Source organism: Podarcis raffonei, chromosome 9, assembly GCF_027172205.1.
Source record: "Podarcis raffonei isolate rPodRaf1 chromosome 9, rPodRaf1.pri, whole genome shotgun sequence".
NCBI lineage: Eukaryota > Metazoa > Chordata > Lepidosauria > Squamata > Lacertidae > Podarcis > Podarcis raffonei.
Genome location: NC_070610.1, coordinates 23100189 through 23118366, shown reverse-complemented (window position 1 = coordinate 23118366; position 18178 = coordinate 23100189). Strand labels below are relative to the sequence as shown.

The 18178-nt window shown below is 41.6% G+C and overlaps 1 protein-coding gene across 3 annotated transcripts in view; it reads left to right on the top strand.

Annotated features, from left to right (window-relative positions):
• Positions 1–3147: 3147 nt before the first annotated feature.
• ATP8A1 (ATPase phospholipid transporting 8A1) overlaps positions 3148–18178 on the top strand; it is a 71780-nt gene continuing 56749 nt past the window's right edge. For 2 of the 3 annotated variants that reach the window (XM_053402833.1, XM_053402832.1), the window contains exons 1-2: positions 3148–3327; positions 17351–17465. In XM_053402833.1, coding sequence (XP_053258808.1) covers positions 3279–3327; positions 17351–17465 — 164 coding nt within the window. In that variant the 5' untranslated portion in view covers positions 3148–3278. The remainder of the gene's footprint in view (positions 3328–17350; positions 17466–18178) is intronic. The other variant, XM_053402831.1, reaches the window with a different exon arrangement.

The window sequence follows — 18178 nt, the reverse complement described above, 5'->3', positions numbered from 1 at the left end:
AATTAGTTAACTCAACCACAAGCTTAGTCAAACCACAAAAATTAGTGTAAGCTTATTAAACCCAATTTCAGAACATAACGCAAACATAGTTTTCTGAGAAGAACCTGTGGTTCAGCATCTGCTCAGTTATACCGTATGGTAACTATAAATAATTATCCTAGACTAGTTCCAACTGCAAGTGCTGAACCAAACAGATGCAGAGGATTCAACGGAGTAGCATGTGAAGCTACCAATCGTAAGTGTTCAAAATAGTTGGCTAATGTAATAAGAGGTGACAGCCATTTAGCTCCAGGCATACTTGGATTAAGCTGGTTATTCAGACCCATTTCAATTTGGCTGCAGATGTGGCTTTGGTCACTTTGGTTGATTAGCTATTTTGGAAGGAGAACAAGGGGGGGTGTCACCCCACTAATTTTCCTTTACCAGCAGCTTTTGATGCTTTCCTTCTGAACAGGCTCTGTGGGCAGAAGTTAGAGGCGCTGTTACAGTTGTGCTCCTGCATACAGGACCACTTTTAGAGAGCGGACATTTGAATTAGGGGTTTAAGGTTGGCTGTGATGTGTCCTAGAGGAAAAACGAACAGAAACAACAAAATAGGGTTAATAGAAAGATATTTCGCTCTCCCAGAAGCAGAGCGTCTCTGCAAATGTGGTAGGCAGGAACCTGATACGTTGGAGCATATTTTCTTTTCTTGTGATTTTGGCATTTATGCCAGAAGACAATTGTTAGAGGCCCTACAACTCAACAGGCCGCCAACGGTTCAGGACCTGCTCTCGGACAGGAATGATCAAATTACTTTAATAGTGGCTAAATTTTTGAGTGCTGTCCATGTGGAAAGACTGGGCCGTTATAGAGAGATTTAGTGGTTCTTGATTGGTCGGTGGTGTGGTAGTGTTATACTGTATTATTTATGCAAATTGTTACGCCAAATTCGTATTTTCCACAATATTTATCTGGTGTTTGTTTTATAATGTGTGGTTTGCTATGTCTAATAAAGGATTGATTGATTGAACAAAATAGGGTAAGTTCACCACAAGGTGCTTTTAAATAATAAAGCCGGGGAGGGGCGGAGAGAAACAGGAAAGAATGGGGGGGGGGGAATTCAACAGTATAGAAAGTCTTTTGCTTCTGAAATTCTTCAGATGTTCTGTCTGTCTAAGGAAGAACCTGAAATATCACTTTAAGCAAATGATGGTGGCAACTCTAGTTGCATGCATCTGACTCTACCTCAATGCCCCTCAAGGCATGATGTTTCCTCATACATAACCATGCCAAAGTAACGTGCGGGGCTTTTTTTCAGCCAGAACTCATTGGAACTGGGTTCCAGCACCTCTTTTGTGTGTTCCTGCTCCTCTGAAGTGTTGCGGTGCCATTTGGGGCTGTGTGTTGGAGGCGGGCAGCAGGCAAAAGAAGAGAAGTCATTGCCCTAAAAGAAAACCTCAACAGCTATGGCTGGTTGCTCCTCCTAAACAAAGCTCAACAACTTACCTCTTTTTCTAGGGTGAAAAAACACTGTGGTAACATGTGACATAATTCAACTATTGCTGAAGCTATGTGAAATACCAGCTACACAGAAGTTATTTTCAGTGGCAGCTATGTTACTGTGGTCTGAGTATAAGCTTTCGAGTTCCCATGTTCACCACTAGTTGTGTGCATGTGTGAGTGATCTGTCCCCCTACCATGTTTTGTTTTTGGTTTTTTGCTTTGTTTGCCCATGATTAAGAGTTCTGAAGAACTCAAAAGCTTGCAGTTTTTCCACATCTTGGCTGACCAAATAAAGGTATTGTCCTAACGTTTTGTTTGCTTACTTGCTGAATTTCTCTCATGGGCAAACACAGCTGCTTTTCTTTTTCGTGTGATTTGGAAAGTGTTGATTTTAGGCATTCAGCTTTGGAATCCTGATCTGAAGGAAGATTATCTTGTATCACCTGAAGATGAGACGTTATCCTCTAATGGAACATTCCATAAAACTGCTAAGTAATCCTACCCAGTGTAGTTTATATTGACATTTCTACCAAGCACTCCACCTAAATTTAATCTCTTGTCTGTGTTGCCACAAGGGCTACTTGGTTTCTCTGTTTTCATTTTGTCAGTCTCCAAAGAAACCTGGGCGTTTCTCCTAAAGGTGGAGGACACTCCTGGACAATGACTGGTTTCTATATTTGCATGCAGCCATTGTGTGTTTTTACGTTTCAGCTTTCCAAGAGCTGATACGTAAATAGCACCCAATAGACCCTCATTTAAAAGTCTGCTTCATCTCTCACTCTTTCTTAAAACTGATGAGAAGCACACAGAGATGGCTTTACTAAGTGCAATATTTTATTTTCTCCCCTGACATAGGCACAGTATTGCTTTAATGCGGATTTTAAAATTTAACATAGGTCAAATATCTTTCTACAATTTCTACTTTTTATTTCCTGGGGGGGCAGTTTCCCGCCCCCCTGCCTACACCCATTACAGATGGTTATAGTCTCAAAAGTGGACAGGACCTGTGCTCAGTCGGTAGAGCACGAGACGCTTAAATCTCCGGGTCGTGGGTTCGAGTTCTACGTTGGACAGATGCTTCCTGCACTGAAATGCACAACCAGCCCCTTTCCTCTCCTCCTCCTCCTCCTCCTCCTCCTGCTATTGTCAAGCGAAGGGGTCCGCCCCAAGACGCGGCTCGTTCCATTCTTACCCAGTTTGGGGGGGGGCGATCAGAGAGAGGCTGGCACGAAAGGCGCGAACGAGTCAAGCCGCCCCCCACCCCGTTTCGATCTGCCGGGAATGGAAGCCAGGCCTTCATCCGTGGATGAAGCGGCGCCTGACGCGGGCCTGGTGTTGTCAGGAGGGAGGGGATGAACAAGAGCCACCTCCCGCGGAACGCCAGTTGGTACGTTCCAGGGCGGCTGGGGGGGGCAGGAGCAGCAGCAGCGAGAGAGTGAGCGTCGCGCGCCCGCTGTCAGTTGGCCCGAGCGGCGGGCGCGAGAGGGGTGTCGTCGCGCATGTTCGCGGAGCTCTCGCGACTGCAGGCGTCGCTCTGGTGTCTCTGGTGTCACAAGAGATCTCCTCCCCCCTACCCCCAATATCTCCCTTTTTTTAATTCCCCCAAAACGGTGGTGTTTTGTTTTGTTTTTCCCCCCTCTCGCTTCTTTTTTTTTTTTTTTTTTTTTGCGCAAGGCGAAAGGACGGAACCGTGAGGGAGCTTTTGTGAGGGAGAAGAAGGAAGACCCGAGTCGGAGGCAGGCAGGCGGGCAGGGTTGTTGGCTCGCTCGCCCTGAGAGGACGCCTGAGGCGCGATGCCCGTCGTGCAGAAAACCGTGTCCGAGCTGCGGTTCAGGGCGGAGGGTGAGTGGGGCTGCTCCGGCGGCTTTTTCTGCGTGTGAGGAGGGAGGGAAGCGGGAGGGAGGGAGTCCTCGTGGCCCCGACCCTTGGCTGCTACCTTGTCATTTTACAGACCCAAACATCCCGAGTACATTCAATAAGGGAGCCTGTCGTGCTAATGGGGAAGGGATTCCTCGGCAGCCCCTCGTCCCACGCCCCCCTTTTTGCTGCTCTTTTCTTCCGTTTTCGGAGGAAGGCGCCCTCTGTATTTCCCCGCCTTCCCCAGAAGCGCCCCTCACGGTGGCGCCTGGGCGAGCAAGGAGGTAGCAAAAGACATAACCCCCCTCACCCCCCCGGGTCACCTGCGCCCTTCTGGTTTTACCCACATATATTTCACCCCATTCCTGTCAGTAGAAGAAATGTTATAGAAAGGGAGCAAGGGGTGCCAACTTGAATAAAATATAGGGGGTGGGGGCAAAGGTAAGCTCCGCCCCACATAATCAATCTCACTCACACACCATTTGAATGACAGTGTCCACCAACTTTGAGGGGGCCCAACCCCCCTCAAATGTTTTATTGGGGGAAGGGCTGAAGGGACCCCAGCCCCTAGGAGTTGGCTCCTATGAAAGGGAAAGGGAAGATCCTTTTCTACCTAGCACCCCATCCCACACCCACACAAACCAGTTTAATTCTAGAACTACAGCCACATCACCTTGCCAACAAAGATCCGTATAGTTAAAGCTATGGTTTTCCCAGTAGTGATGTATGGAAGTGAGAGCTGGACCATAAAGAAGGCTGATCGCCGAAGAATCGATGCTTTTGAATTATGGTGCTGGAGGAGACTCTTGATAGTCCCATGGACTGCAAGAAGATCAAACCGATCCCCATTCTGAAGGAAATCAGCCCTGAGTGCTCACTGGAAGGACAGATCCTGAAGCTGAGGCTCCAATACTTTGGGCACCTCATGAGAAGAGAAGACTCCCTGGAAAAGACCCTGATGTTGGGAAAGATGGAGGGCACAAGGAGAAGGGGATGGCAGAGGATGAGATGGTTGGACAGTGTTGTCGAAGCTACCAGCATGAGTTTGACCAAACTGCGGGAGGCAGTGGAAGACAGGAGTGCCTGGCGTGCTCTGGTCCATGAGTTGGAAGGGAGCCCTGAGGGTCATCTAGTCCAACCTCCTGCAATGGGGGGGGGTTTGAACCCACGACCCTGGGATTAAGAGTCTCGTACTCTACCAGCTGAGATGCTGCCGCGTTTCCACTCTCCTTTGTTCGAGGTATACAGTCTGGACCATCCTCCCCATCTCCGAGTCTGTTCCTCTGCATCTCGCTTGCGTTCATCTGACTGTCGTTTGACTGTCCTCCCCTCACCCCCCCCCAAAAAAATCCAGAAAATAGTCAGCATACCTGACACAATGGAAGCATAGACAGTGGATATTCCACAGCTTTTGTTGTTTGCTGTATGTTTTGTGATCATCAGGCTGAGGGAGGAGAGAATTGCTATTTCATGTTCCTACTGTGGCAGGGATAGAAATAATAAAATCATTCTCGTCAATACGTTTAGGAGTCAACTGTAGGGACTGAGGTCCCTTTGCCCCCTCCCCCAATCAGTGTTTTAGGGGGCCAGTGCACTCACTCCCAAATTAATGGGCATTGCCATTCAAATGATGTGTGTGTGCTGTGTCATGTGATTGATTATGCGGAGTGGGACTTACCTGCCCCTCCAGTATTTTATTCAAGTTTGCACCCCTGTCATTACACAACCTTACAGTCAACTGTTGATGGTCTTATACATGGTCCATGAAATCCACAGGCAAAGATGACATTTCTACATATTCCGGGATTTCCAAGCAATGCAGGGAAAAATGCGTTAGTGCTTTGTTGTTTTTTTAAAGGGGGGGAAAGTCCAAAGAGAACTGGGTGTGCTCATTGTCCTTCAGGGGCTTCAAAATGTTGGTGGCAGTTGAGCAACGGGGCGGGGGGGGGTTTGGCCTGCTCAAACCCTCAATAGTTTATAGTATCCTGTAATATCCTGAAGCAGGGTGAGTTTTGGAATGTATATCTCACAAAGAGCATCACTCAGCCATGATTCCCTCTCCTTACCAGTATGAGTTTTTAAAGACACTGATCCTTTTGAAGTTAATAGAGTACAAGGAGGCCGATTTTATAGACTTGGAGGCAGAACTCCTAACCGTTTAAAGTGTCTTGTAAAAATAGGGATGTGTGCACTGAGGTTACACCTCTCAACCCCAACTCTCCTTCACCAGCTCTTTAGTACAGCAGAGGAAGGCGGGGAGAAAAAACACCTGCTTCCGTTCAGTTAGCTTTGGGGTAGATGGGGAGCTTTCTGCTCATCTATTCCTAAACCTCAGTCAGTACTATAGGGCAGTTGCATTACAGCACCAAACTGCTGAAGCTCAGGGCTAGATGCAAAGGAAGCTACTCATCTTTCCCTGAAGCTCAGAAGTCTCATACCATTGCACTATGGGGATGATTTCTCAATAATTTAACCTATCCCATAGTTCCTCATTGGCCCATAAATTGGACATCCTACTTTATAGGATTTAGATTCGCATTTTACCCATAAGTTCCATAATAGTAGCAACTAAAGTTATTTCAAAATGTTCAAATCATGTCTCCTCTCTAATTCAGCATGCAAGTCCACTTTTTGTAATTTTTGAAGATGATTTTAAGGTTTCATTCATTTGCTTATTTATTTTTATTTATCTAATATGTAGCAAGAGAGACAAAACTTCACACATTAAGTCTCAATGTTTGGTAATAAAAATAATAAACTGAAACCTGTAAATGAAAGTAATTTTTTTGTTTGCTTGGATTTTTGCTTTGTTTGTACTCTTGCATGCAGTTACAGACGCAAAAATAAAAGGGAGCCCTGGTAGTCATTCATTCAATGATGTGTTTACATCTTTAGTATAGCATTACTCATAGCTCCACAACTTTTGTATCGTATTTCCATATCTTGAATGCTTACACAATATTGGCACGAAGGCTTGTGTCATGCTCTGTTTCAGTACAAGTTGTCTCACATTTTTGCATAGAAGAATTGTATACTCTTTAGCACTAATCAGATAAAAGCAGGCACAAGCAGTATTGCTTAACTTTTCATATTGGAACTATGTGAATCAGTTTATAAAATGGATGGGGAAATATGAAGTAAGAAACTTGGCTGAAAATTTTGGACATTAATATTTGAAGATCTGTTGGGATTCATGAGCCACTTGGTAAGATGAATAATGAACCAGTGTATTGGAGTAATAGTACAATAGAGGAGCATTGGTTTACTGGACTTAATGTAAAAACTAACACATTATTTGGCAGTTATATGAATATCAAAACAATTTCTGCAGTGGCTATAATAATTGCTTTATATTACTAAATGTAGTTAGTATCCCCATGTTAGTTTATATGGACTTACCAGATAAAGGGTAAGATATAGAAGAAATAATAATAATAATGCCAGTGGGAGCTATTTTAGAAAAGCTGATGTGAATTTTAATATGCATGTTTTAATGTATTGTAAATTTCTCCTGATGTTTTATCTTTTTGTTAACCCCTTTGATTTTTGATTTTTTTTACAATCAAGCAGCGTATAATTTTTTTGAAATACAGTGGTACCTCTGGATGCGAACGGGATCCGTTCCGGAGCCCCGTTCACATCCTGAAGCGAACGCAACCCGCGCGTGTGTGGATCTCGATTTGCCACTTCCACGCATGCGCGTGACGTCATTTTGAGCGCATGCGCAAGCGGCGAAACCCAGAAGTAATGTTCCATTACTTCCGGGTCACCGCAGAGTGCAACCCAAAAACGCTCAACCCAAAGCTACTTCAACCCGAAGTATGACTGTAATAATAACACTGGAAGATATAAATTTGAATGAATGACTGCCAGCTTTCCCTTTCATTTTTGCAAGCATGACTGGATGACATATTTAGAAACCGTATTCACAAATAATATATTGCCTTGACTTGGCCATTCAGCAGTGAAAGGAAGCTAAGGTCCCAATTAAACAACAACAATTTTAATTTCTCAGTTTTAAGAATTCTATTTTGGAAGCAAAAAATAAAATTAGGTATTTATTATTATATTTATATCCTGTCCTTCCTCCCCAAGGATCCTATTTCTTTCCTTGATACTATTTCACTCTCCAGCAATGAGGCCCACAAAGTCTGCTTTCTCCTGAACTTATCAATCACTTGAATTAGTCATGCTCATTGGAAGGAATGGGAAATAAAAGTGTGCTCTCAAATGGAATAGAATAATTTTCTGCCATCCACATCAAAGGAGGATCACAGAAGTCACTCAGGCAGATTGTTTTCAGCCAAGAGAGCATGACTGAGCATAATTCCTATAGTAGAAGTTTAGGGTGGAACAAGAAATAATCTGAAAGTGTTTCTTTCCATAAGTAGTATATCTTGTCCCTAGTCTTTGAATTTTCACAGATATCAGTTATGCAGCTAACCCCTGATAAAAACAAGGTGCTATGTGAGTGAGCCATGAGATGCTAGAACTTTCTGCTGTTGTTCTGAAAGCCAACTTCCTTGTTTGTTACAGTAAAACTGTTTCTAAAACAAAATTCAAGCCAGTAAGGTTTGTGGGGTGTGGGTGTGGGTGTGGTTTAGGAGTCATTGGAGACAGGGCTAATAAGGCTATTGGGAAATGATTCTGTAACATTTCCAAAATTTTATTGCCTCCCAAGCCACAAACCTCTGTTGCATATAGTCAGAAGTGTTCTTCCAAAAATATTCAAACCAACCAGACTCTGCTGTCTTTATATTATGGCCTAAGAACTCTGCATCAAACAGTTTTGAGGAAACAAAATCTATTTTCAGTAAGATGGATTGGCTAAAACAAATATCAATATATTAACAGTAAAGGGTGGGTTAAATTTGCTTTTTTCAAATGTTGTTTTTGAGTGCCTGCCAAAACACAGAACTTCAGTTTTGCAATAATTTATAATTTGACAGTTGTAAACGGTACTCCTAAAACCTTTTCAATATTCTTTTTTTAACTAAAGTAACAGAATAATGCCATATTATCAACATATAGAACAATCAGTACTTTATAAATCTGAATTGGGGAGTGTATGTGTGAAATCAGGATTGCAGAATTATTTGACTACATTATTAATGTAAATGTTGAAAAGTAAGGGTGGGCTGACAACATTATATACCATCTCTAGTGGTTTTTATGTTCTTTATACTCAGAGATATTTTAAAAAACACTTTAAAAAACAAAAGGGTTTTATTCTTATGACTATGGAAATAAACTTTGACTTAAAACATAGAGTATGTCTGGTAAAATCTCAGAATCTATAGGAAGAGTAATCAGGAGTCTAATATTCAGATGGTTCAGTTTCAGTATTTTGCACAGCTTTGTGTTCCCTGCAGGGCTAATGATTGGCCTTGGAATTCCTAATCCTGTTACAGTGATAAAACTAAAAAAGATTGGACCTTGTCAGTGCATGAATGACAAAACTATGAAACCACCTTATATGTTCTTTTGAGTTTTTCAAACGAAGCAGTGAAGCAAATAACATAGCTACCTGATATCAGCCTCATATCCTTTTCCATTCAGTAATTGGTGAAAACAAAAAGCTTATATATATTTGGGATAGAAATTGAACTGTTTCCTTAAAACTTAACTGTTTCCCTAACGATAGAGCTATGAACGCTCTCACCACTTCCTCGTGTTAATATGTAATGATGCTAGTCAGCAGAAAATGTTCAGAGTAGTTTCCTGCAAGCTCACATTTGTAATTTTAATTTATAACTTGAAAGCTGACTTGTGTGATTTTGTCATTTCATATATATGTCTGTAAAAAATGGCTAATCTTTATTTTTCTATTCAGCTCTTTATTTTAACACATAATCTCTGTCTTTATGCCTATTTGCATGTAAACACTTGCGTGAGGAAGGCCTGGGATGTGAGTTGGACAGTCTGAGGATCCCTGGGTTATAAGAGATCATATTCCTATACTCCTTTTCCAACAAAACCACCTCTATGTTGAGTTGTGGTTTTCATTTGTTAGGGAGAATAGTATTTAAATGATGAAATAATAGAACATTTTTATCTCTTATAATCAGATATATTCAGAATTTTGTATGCCCTGTAATGTTCACTCCTGTACTAAGGTCTCCACAATCCTGCCATTGTGAAGATGTAAGTTAAATATACTAGGATGTGTTTCTTGTTCTTCATAATTTTTTCTTCATCCAAGATCCATACATTCAAGAAACACAATATTTTTCACAACAATGGCTTTTGCAAGACTAGATGGAATAATATATTCTCAACTAAAATAATATTTGATTGTTGCAAATAAACTATGTGTGTTTTATAGACTCAAACATGCTGTAACTCTTTCAGCAAGTAAGACCAGAAACATCTGGCTTTGAATGAGTCTTAAGACAGTCAGGAGACTACACATGGTTAATATTAAGTATTTCATTTGTTTGTATGAAAGTGTGTTCAATATAGCTAGCTAGCAAAGGGATGCAAATCCATACTCCAACAATTTATATTGAACCTCATTGGTTGCAGTTAACTTAAGTGCACCTAATACTAGCTGCATTAAGATGTTATTCCAAACCACTGTTTGGTGTTATATGAATGAGCAGTGACAAGTCTTGGGCTTCCTCCTCCCTCCCCCCCTCCTCTTTTCCTCCTATGGTGTGATTTTCTGAAGAACTTAACATTTCTCAGGAAACCAACAGTTTGCTCTTGCATGGAAAGATATCAAACCATGGTTTGTTTATAAAATAGGGTTTGATCTTGTTTTGCTGGCAAATTATGGTGTGAGCAGATCATAATTTGCTACATGTGCATGTATGCTTTGGCATTATGCCTGAATGCAGCTATTGTGTTAGATTGTTACTAAAACATTAGGGAAACCAAGACTCTGTATGATAAATTATTTATTGACAATGTCTTGTGAAGTTATATAAATAAAGGTTTAAAAAGTTTTATTGGTGGCTAAGCCAAACAATGTTAACAAGAATATTTTGCACAGAGAATTTATCTACATTTGAATTGAATCCCCAAAAGTTATGTGTTCAATATTGTCTCCCTTTTTTCAAATTTGAGGAAGTCTGGTGTTGGGAAAGCTTTAATGATTATTTCTAGTTGTACCAATGCCAACACAGAACTTGTACCACCTTAAAGACCAACATATTAATGTGGTTTAAATGGCTAGAACCTATTTTATTAGATACACGAAGTGATTGTGAATTAGCAGAACGGTAGTAACAACTGAAACAGGGAACAAATAATTTCCAAGATACACGTAAATATGGAGGCAAATAAAATAGTCTGCAGCAATGATGGTAACTGCTAACATGAGTGGCAGTGAGATCTAGGAATATAAAATCGACTTTATTTTATATTCCTATATAGTTTCACAGATTAGGGGAAACATTCCAGCATGGCTACATAGCAGAATCGAAGGGTAACAAAGTTTCCATATAAAAAGGGTACAAAATCCAGAAAAACAAATGTAAATTGACAATAAGGAAATGAGCAAATTTCTGAAAATATAAAAGTTACTAAACATTTAAATACTTAAAAACAAAAATCTAGAGGCTTCCTGAATGGTGCAGATGAAAGGGGGTGCTGAAGGGAAATAGGAGTGAAACTAAATTATTTTCCTGAAAATATGCCAAAATCTAAAAATATTTTTTCAGAGAGTGCTGCTGAAGGACCACCAAAGAGAAGTAGCAAATGGTGAAATTTTAGAACCAATTAATAGTTTTAAAAACTAACAAGATACCAGGGCACAATTGGATTCATGAAGAGTGTAAAATTGCTTATCTATTGACTGGAATGTGTAATATTGCTGACATTACCCTTCCTGTTGGGTCTGTCAGCTGCTTTTATCCATAACAGCTAACCTGAGCCTCCTAGCAGATGCTGGAAATGAACAGTAGAACATAACTACCATTTTCATTTCCTGCTTGTTAGCTTTTTTTGGTACTTGGCTGAGTTGGAAACAAAATGATGGACCTTGAATTATGTTCTTATGTACATTTTCTTATCTACAGTACTAGTGAATCATGAGGCTTTTTATGCTGTTTAATAGCTAATGGGTAGGTGTGTCATAAGAACGTAAGAGCAGCCCTGTTAGATCAGACCGTAGGCCCATCTAATTCACTGTTCTGTTTCCACTCAGATGCCTACAGGAAGCCCACAAGCAGAACATAAGCACAATGACACTCTCTTGCTTGTACTTCTTCAGTTCCTTCCTTCCTGAAAATGTCCATTCCTGTATAAGTATCTGCCCTACATTTTCTGCAGTGAGGACTGATGTAATCTCTCTAATCTCCTTTAGAACAATTTTCACACCCTTTGGATTCAACAGTTCAACTGCTTCCTTATCCAGTTTCCTGCCTCTGATATATTAAGATTTTTTTTTATTGTTGGTCTTTAGCAATATGCTCTTCATTCATATATATATATATATATATATATATATATATATATATATATATTTGCCTTCGTCATTGCTTTCTTGCATTTCTTTAATACAAATCTGCGTTCCTTTTTGTTTTCCTCAATTGGGCAATCATTTAGGCTTGTTAAGCAAGGAGATGAGATGGGAACCTCCTTGACTTGATGGGACCTGTCGCGATCTGTGATGTACATTTTAGCAGAGCATCTAATATGGTGGTTTTGAGTAACTGCAGGTGTTCTAGAGAGATTTAAATAAATAATATCTAAATAAGTATGTTCAATTTCCTTTTCAGCTTCCTTTTCACCAATCCCCTTACTTCTTCCCACTTTACTATAAGTTAAATTTGATACCACTGTAGTCACTGTTTCTAATTTGTGCCATTTAGGATTACCGTATTTTTCGCTCTATAGGACGCACTTTTTCCCCTTCAAAAATGAAGGGGAAGTGTGTGTGCGTCCTATGGAGCGAAGACGCCATAGCCCCGCTACCCTCTCCCGGCTGGAGAGGTAACGCGCAGCTATGGCAGGAGCCTCCATAGCTGCGCGTCACCTCTCCAGCCGGGAAAGCGTGTGCGGGGCTAAAGCAGCCCCCCGCGACCCTCTCCCGGCTGGAGAGGTGACGCGCGGCTATGGCAGGAGCCTCCATAGCCACGCGCCACCTCTCTAGCTGGGAGAGCGCGCGCGGGGCTAAAGAAGCCCCCCGCGACCCTCTCCCGGCTGGAGAGGTGACGCGCGACTATGGCAGGAGCCTCTATAGCCGCGCGCCACCTCTCCAGCTTGGAGAGCGCGCGTGGGGCTAAAGAAGCCCGGCTTACTCTCTCCCGGCTGGAGAGGTGACGCGCGGCTATGTCAGCAGCCTCTCCGCTGCGCCTTTCCGCTGCTCCCTGACCTGCTCTTTGGGGCTGGTGGTGGGCTTCCCCCCGCCAGCCCCAAAGAGCAGGTCGAAAGGAACCTGAAGCCTGGAGAGTGAGAGGGGTCGGTGCACACCGACCCCTCTCGCTCTCCAGGCTTCCAAGGTAGCCGCCTGAACGCACCTTAAACGGCACCTTGTTTTAGAGCGGGAAAACAAGAGGGGGGAAATTCTCTCATTCTCTGCGCAGCGCCTCCTGCCGCTTCGCTGAAGGGGTGCTGGGCAGAGAGCGGAAGAATTTTTTTCCCTTGTTCTCCCCCCTCTAAAACAAGGTGCGTCCTATTGTCCGGTGCATCCTATGGTGCGAAAAATACGGTAAGTCCGGGGTCAGTATCCCTGTGGTCAGTTCCATGAGCAACAAATCCAGGGTTTAGTCATTTAAGAAACATATGGGGAACCTATGCCCTGTTGCTGGACTACAACTCACATCACCCCCTAGCACTGGATATGCTGATTGAAGCTGATGGAAGTTGGGAGTTCAGCAACATCTGAAGAGCCACAGGTTTTTCCACCCTTGATTTTGAGTCCCTAGAAATTTTACCTCTTTGTCACAACTGTAATATGCATTTACTCAAATCTGTGTGAAGGTAATTGAAATCTCCCATTACTCTCGACACCTCCTTTGAATGCCTCGTTGACTTCATTCTGCATCTCAAGATCACTACTTTTATATGTGCAGAAAGCTCATTTTAATATAAACCTGTTGTCAAAAATGTTATGGTTCAGCAACGGATAACTTACATAAGGTTGCTGATCGGCTGCAGTCTCACAGCGCATGTGCAGCGTGCCTGGAACCCTCTACAAAAAAAACAGTGATCATGCTGATGAGTTGGCAGAATTAAATCCAACTCCCTCTCCCAAACAGCTGATAGATATGGCTACTGGTTTTTAAAGAGGGTTCTGTGTACGCATTGGGAAGTAGAAACCCAAGTACATTGCCTATTAGCACACACTGTTCTTGTTGCAGCTAGGGATACATTGTTGTTGCCCTGCTCGGCGTAGTTCATAGCTTCTCTGAGTTCTTCAAGCCCCTTCGCCACGTCTGGCAACTAAGTGGATCAGAGCTTATATATTTTACATTTGAGGCTGTGATAAATTATAAATAATTTGTCATGATATCTTCAAAATATTAACATTTCAAACATTAACCTGGATAGAGAAAGAATTTTTACAGATATGTAAAGAAACTGATCTGGCTACAGTTAACAACTACTGTACTTCCCTCGTCTAATTTTGTACAGAATTAAGACAGATAATACTTTATGTTAGTAATTTTATTCTGATTACTATAACTTACTCGTTAGAGGCTTACAAGGCCTTTATGTGCATAGAGTCAATCAAAGAATGCAATTTGTAATGTGAGGAACAATGAAGAAAAATTAATGCAGAAAAGCTTTGTAAATAGTATTGTATTGCAGAGGCCAAATGTATATTTTTCTGTTGCAGAAGCTAAACCTGGAACTGAGCCTCAATAACTTTATCAACATAATCTACCCCATATTTTCAAGAAACATGCTTAAAACAGAATATAAATGATTAGAATGCACAATACTCACATTTCAAAGGAGAATTAAAATGACTTAAATAAGTTTACATTTTTTAAAATGAGTCTACTCTTGTAGAACTGATACTTGGCAGAACCCTCCATATATTAACAACAGAAAATGCAATGTGTATTAGTTTCATTGAAACAAATGTTACTTTTACAAGACTATGGCTTTGTGATTCGTGACCAAACAAGCTATATATACAGTGTCTCTACATTGTTTAAAAAACAGAGCATGGAATAATAACAATATTGAACTTTCCTGCTCTTTACTCTTCACCACCCCACCATCCCTTCCCTTATTTGGATTTACTCATTAGAATTACGAAATATTTCTAGTATTTCTTAAGTCCTTATATGACAATGGCAGTATCTTTAAAGGAGAAAATCTTCAAACGTTTACTCAGTTAGATAAGCCCTCTTAACTGTCTCTTGATGCCAAACATTTCATTCTGTATAATTGTTCAGTTGATAAAGAATGACAATGAACCAAACCACTGCTTAATTTCTTGGGGGAGAGGGATACTGATATCAAGAATTTCCTGGAAGGCTTGTCCTTGAAATCTTTCTGCTAAAGCAGCATCTTGGAACTAACTTTGAGAGGGAGTAGTACTTTATTATTGGAATTCTTACAAAAATCTGCAAGGCCAACATTCCCTCAGTTCAAATTGGGGTTTTAATTCTCTGCTACAGCTGTAGATGAATTCCATTCCCCCCCTGTATTTTTTAGTGGAATGGGGAGATTCATTCTTTTGATCCCGTTTTAGACATAGAGTTAAAACCAGTGCATAAGGGTGTTGAAAAGGTCCAAAAGAACCCTAGACTTTCCTGAGGCTTTTCAGCTGGTGCATGCTCAGAAACTGAGGTGTGTGTACCTGTTGCCTCTATGCTGGTGTGGAAGATGTCCTCCAAAGCCCATAAATAAGTGTAGGATGATGGGGGCAGTAGGAATGGACCGTGAAGCACTCTTAGAAACCTCTGTGTGTTCAGTGCTTTTTTCTAGTGATACTCAATGGTATCACAGTACCGGCACAATTCCCCACCCCCCAGCAAATCTTGCAATAAGATAATTGGACGGTGGAGAGAACATGCAAGCAACTGTGGCTAAGAGGGAGATTGTGAAAATCAGGAGGCTGAGGCAGCAGTGAGGAAAAGGATGCCCTTGTTTGATGCTGCAGTTGACACTCTCAGTCAACAGGTTGCACCGTTCCCCCTCGGCTCCCTACAATGCATGCTCTCCCCCTGAAGGTGCTGCTATGCTGCTGCCTCACTGCACCACAAGTGGCTGGGTGAGCACAAGGCCTGCTTGCCTTTTGTCTCTGCTCTTTCCATGACCTCAAGAGGAAGAGGGGAGGGAGGGAGGGAGGGAGGGAGGGAGGGAAAGAAAGAAAGAAAGAAAGAAAGAAAGAAAGAAAGAAAGAGGAGGCAGCAGCCTCTGCTGCTAGCCATGCTGTCCTCCATGCTGTGGCTAGGGCAAGTCATAGGGAAGAGCACAAATGGTGTGGCTGGTGGCTGGGAGGAGTGGAAGGAAGGAGAAGGGAGGGCGGGATGCTGGGTGGGTTTGAAGAGCAGATGGGGTCAAGTTGGAGAGGAAGTTGAAGAAGGGGAAGGGGTGTGCAAAGTGGGGCTTTAATTAATTGAGGGGGAACAGGAGAAAGTGTGTGAGAGAGAAAAGAGTGGGAAGAGGATCATGATGAGTACCAGCAACCTTTTTCCTAGGGGAAAAGAAAGTACTGCTCAATATGTGCCTGATGGCATCATTGAGGTTATGTGATATCATTGGCATCATTGAGGTTATGTGAGGGTGACTCACTTATGTAACTGGTTTTCCTATACCAAATCTGATCTATAGATCTGTCTAGGTGAGTGTTTGTATTTTCCATTGAAAATAACGGAATGTGTTTCCCATTGATAATAATGGAAGTGGTAGTCTGGTAGCACTTTAAAAGCTAAAGAATGAGGCAAGCCATAAGAAGGGATATGAATACCAGAATTTCTCCATTTAATAAAATCTCCTTCATTCTTTTTCCAACCATTGCCAGCCAGATGCCTCTGGATGCTGACAAGTAGGGAGTGAAAGCTTAAATAATGCTCTCAGAACTTGATTTGTGAGCTTTTAATGATTAAGTATAAATGATGCAGTAATCTGAAATGTGGGAGGGGAAATCATTGAGATGTCCCAAATAAAAATTAGGGGAGTCTTTGGGTAATGTCTTGGGAATGGCAAGGCAAGAATCTGGGTGAAGCTGAAACTAGAGGTGGGCTGGGTTTGAATGGGGGGGGGCTGTTTTAAAGTTGTATCGCACTTCAGAAACATACTGTCAACCAGTGCTATTTATGCAAGAGCCACATCACATGCTCTGACATGCTCCACCAACATCTGAGCAGCCACATTTTGTTCCAGTTAATATTTCTGGACCCTTTTAAAATGCAGATCACATTAGTCTAATAAAACACATTACAGTAGTCTAGTCTGGATGTCACTAGTACATGGGTAACCAAGGGCATAGCCACACTTCCGTTTGTCTCGTGATTTCAAGTCATGGGTCCAAGAGGTTCTTTTGTCCTGCCACTTTTCCTAGGAAAACCCATTGTTTACTGCTGAATCTGAGCAGACATTAATCTGCAAACACCCTGATTGATGTTTGTTCAGATTCTGCAGTGGCTTTGCAACAGGACAAAAAAAACACCCCACCACCTCTCAACCCGTGACTTGAAAGTATGTGACAAATGGAAATGTGGATGAGCCCCCAGTTTAGATCTGCCTTCTCTAGATAGGGTTGCAATGTGGTAAAATGCACTCCTCGGTACTGCTTTCACAGATAGTGCCAAGACTGGTAGCACACATCCATCCAGATACATCAGGTTTCTTGCCCATAGTGCTATCGGCTTGTCTGGATTATCATAAGCTTGTTTTCTCTCACCCAAAACAAAACTACCTTCAGATACCAATTCATTAAGTCCAAAGCTTCCTGGGATATAAGGCAGAGCTGCATGTCATTTGCATGTAAATAAATGGTGGTGCAACCCAAACCTCTGGATTGGTTCTCCCAGTGGTTTTTATGTAGGTCATTGTGCTATAAATATGTTTAATTGTATATTAAGTGGCTAATATTTTACAGGCTATGAGAAGACAGATGATGTTTCAGAGAAGACCTCACTAGCTGATCAGGAAGAAGTGAGAACTATATTTATCAATCAACCACAATTCTCTAAATTTTGTAACAATCACGTCAGGTATTTATAACTAACTCTTATAACCTCTTTATAATTTGCAGTTGTTAATTTTGTTTTTATTAAGTTACAATTTTATATTGTCACGATTTATGTACAGTTTTAAAGAAATGGGAGTGTTAAGAAAAATCTGGCAGGACATGTTACCTACTCTTAGAGAAAGTCAATTCACTCTGAATGGGGACTTGTAAAAAGAGATTCATGTTAGCAGTTAAATCAGTTAACTGGAAGTTAATAATAATTGATGCCTGAAAGAAGAACATTCCTAATGTTTTCCAAACAAAGCTACAATAAATTCTAGAGTGTTTGAGATTGATGTTGCTATTTTTTGTTTTTAGTACCCAGGCACCAGTGCTAAACTGAAACGGTTATTATTCATTATAAAAATATTGGATGGGATCCAGAAAGCCATTCCTATAAGAATCTTTCCTATTCTCTGTTCCTCCCTGCAACCTCCATGTCCTCTCCCAAGTTTCTCTGGAGGATCAGAGGAACTTGAAGAATGTATTAGCTGAGGGAGATGCAATGGGGTAGGAGAATATCTCCAAATCTGAGGCACATTGTGCAAATGGAGCTCAAATTGCCAAAGCTTCGGATCCGACCTGTTGTTGGATATGCCTTCATCTCTTGTTCTCAAAACGCAAACATTCATTGTAGCTTTGGGGCGGGAGGGATGAGCATTTTGTGCAGCTAATTTATTAATAGCTTCCCTAGTG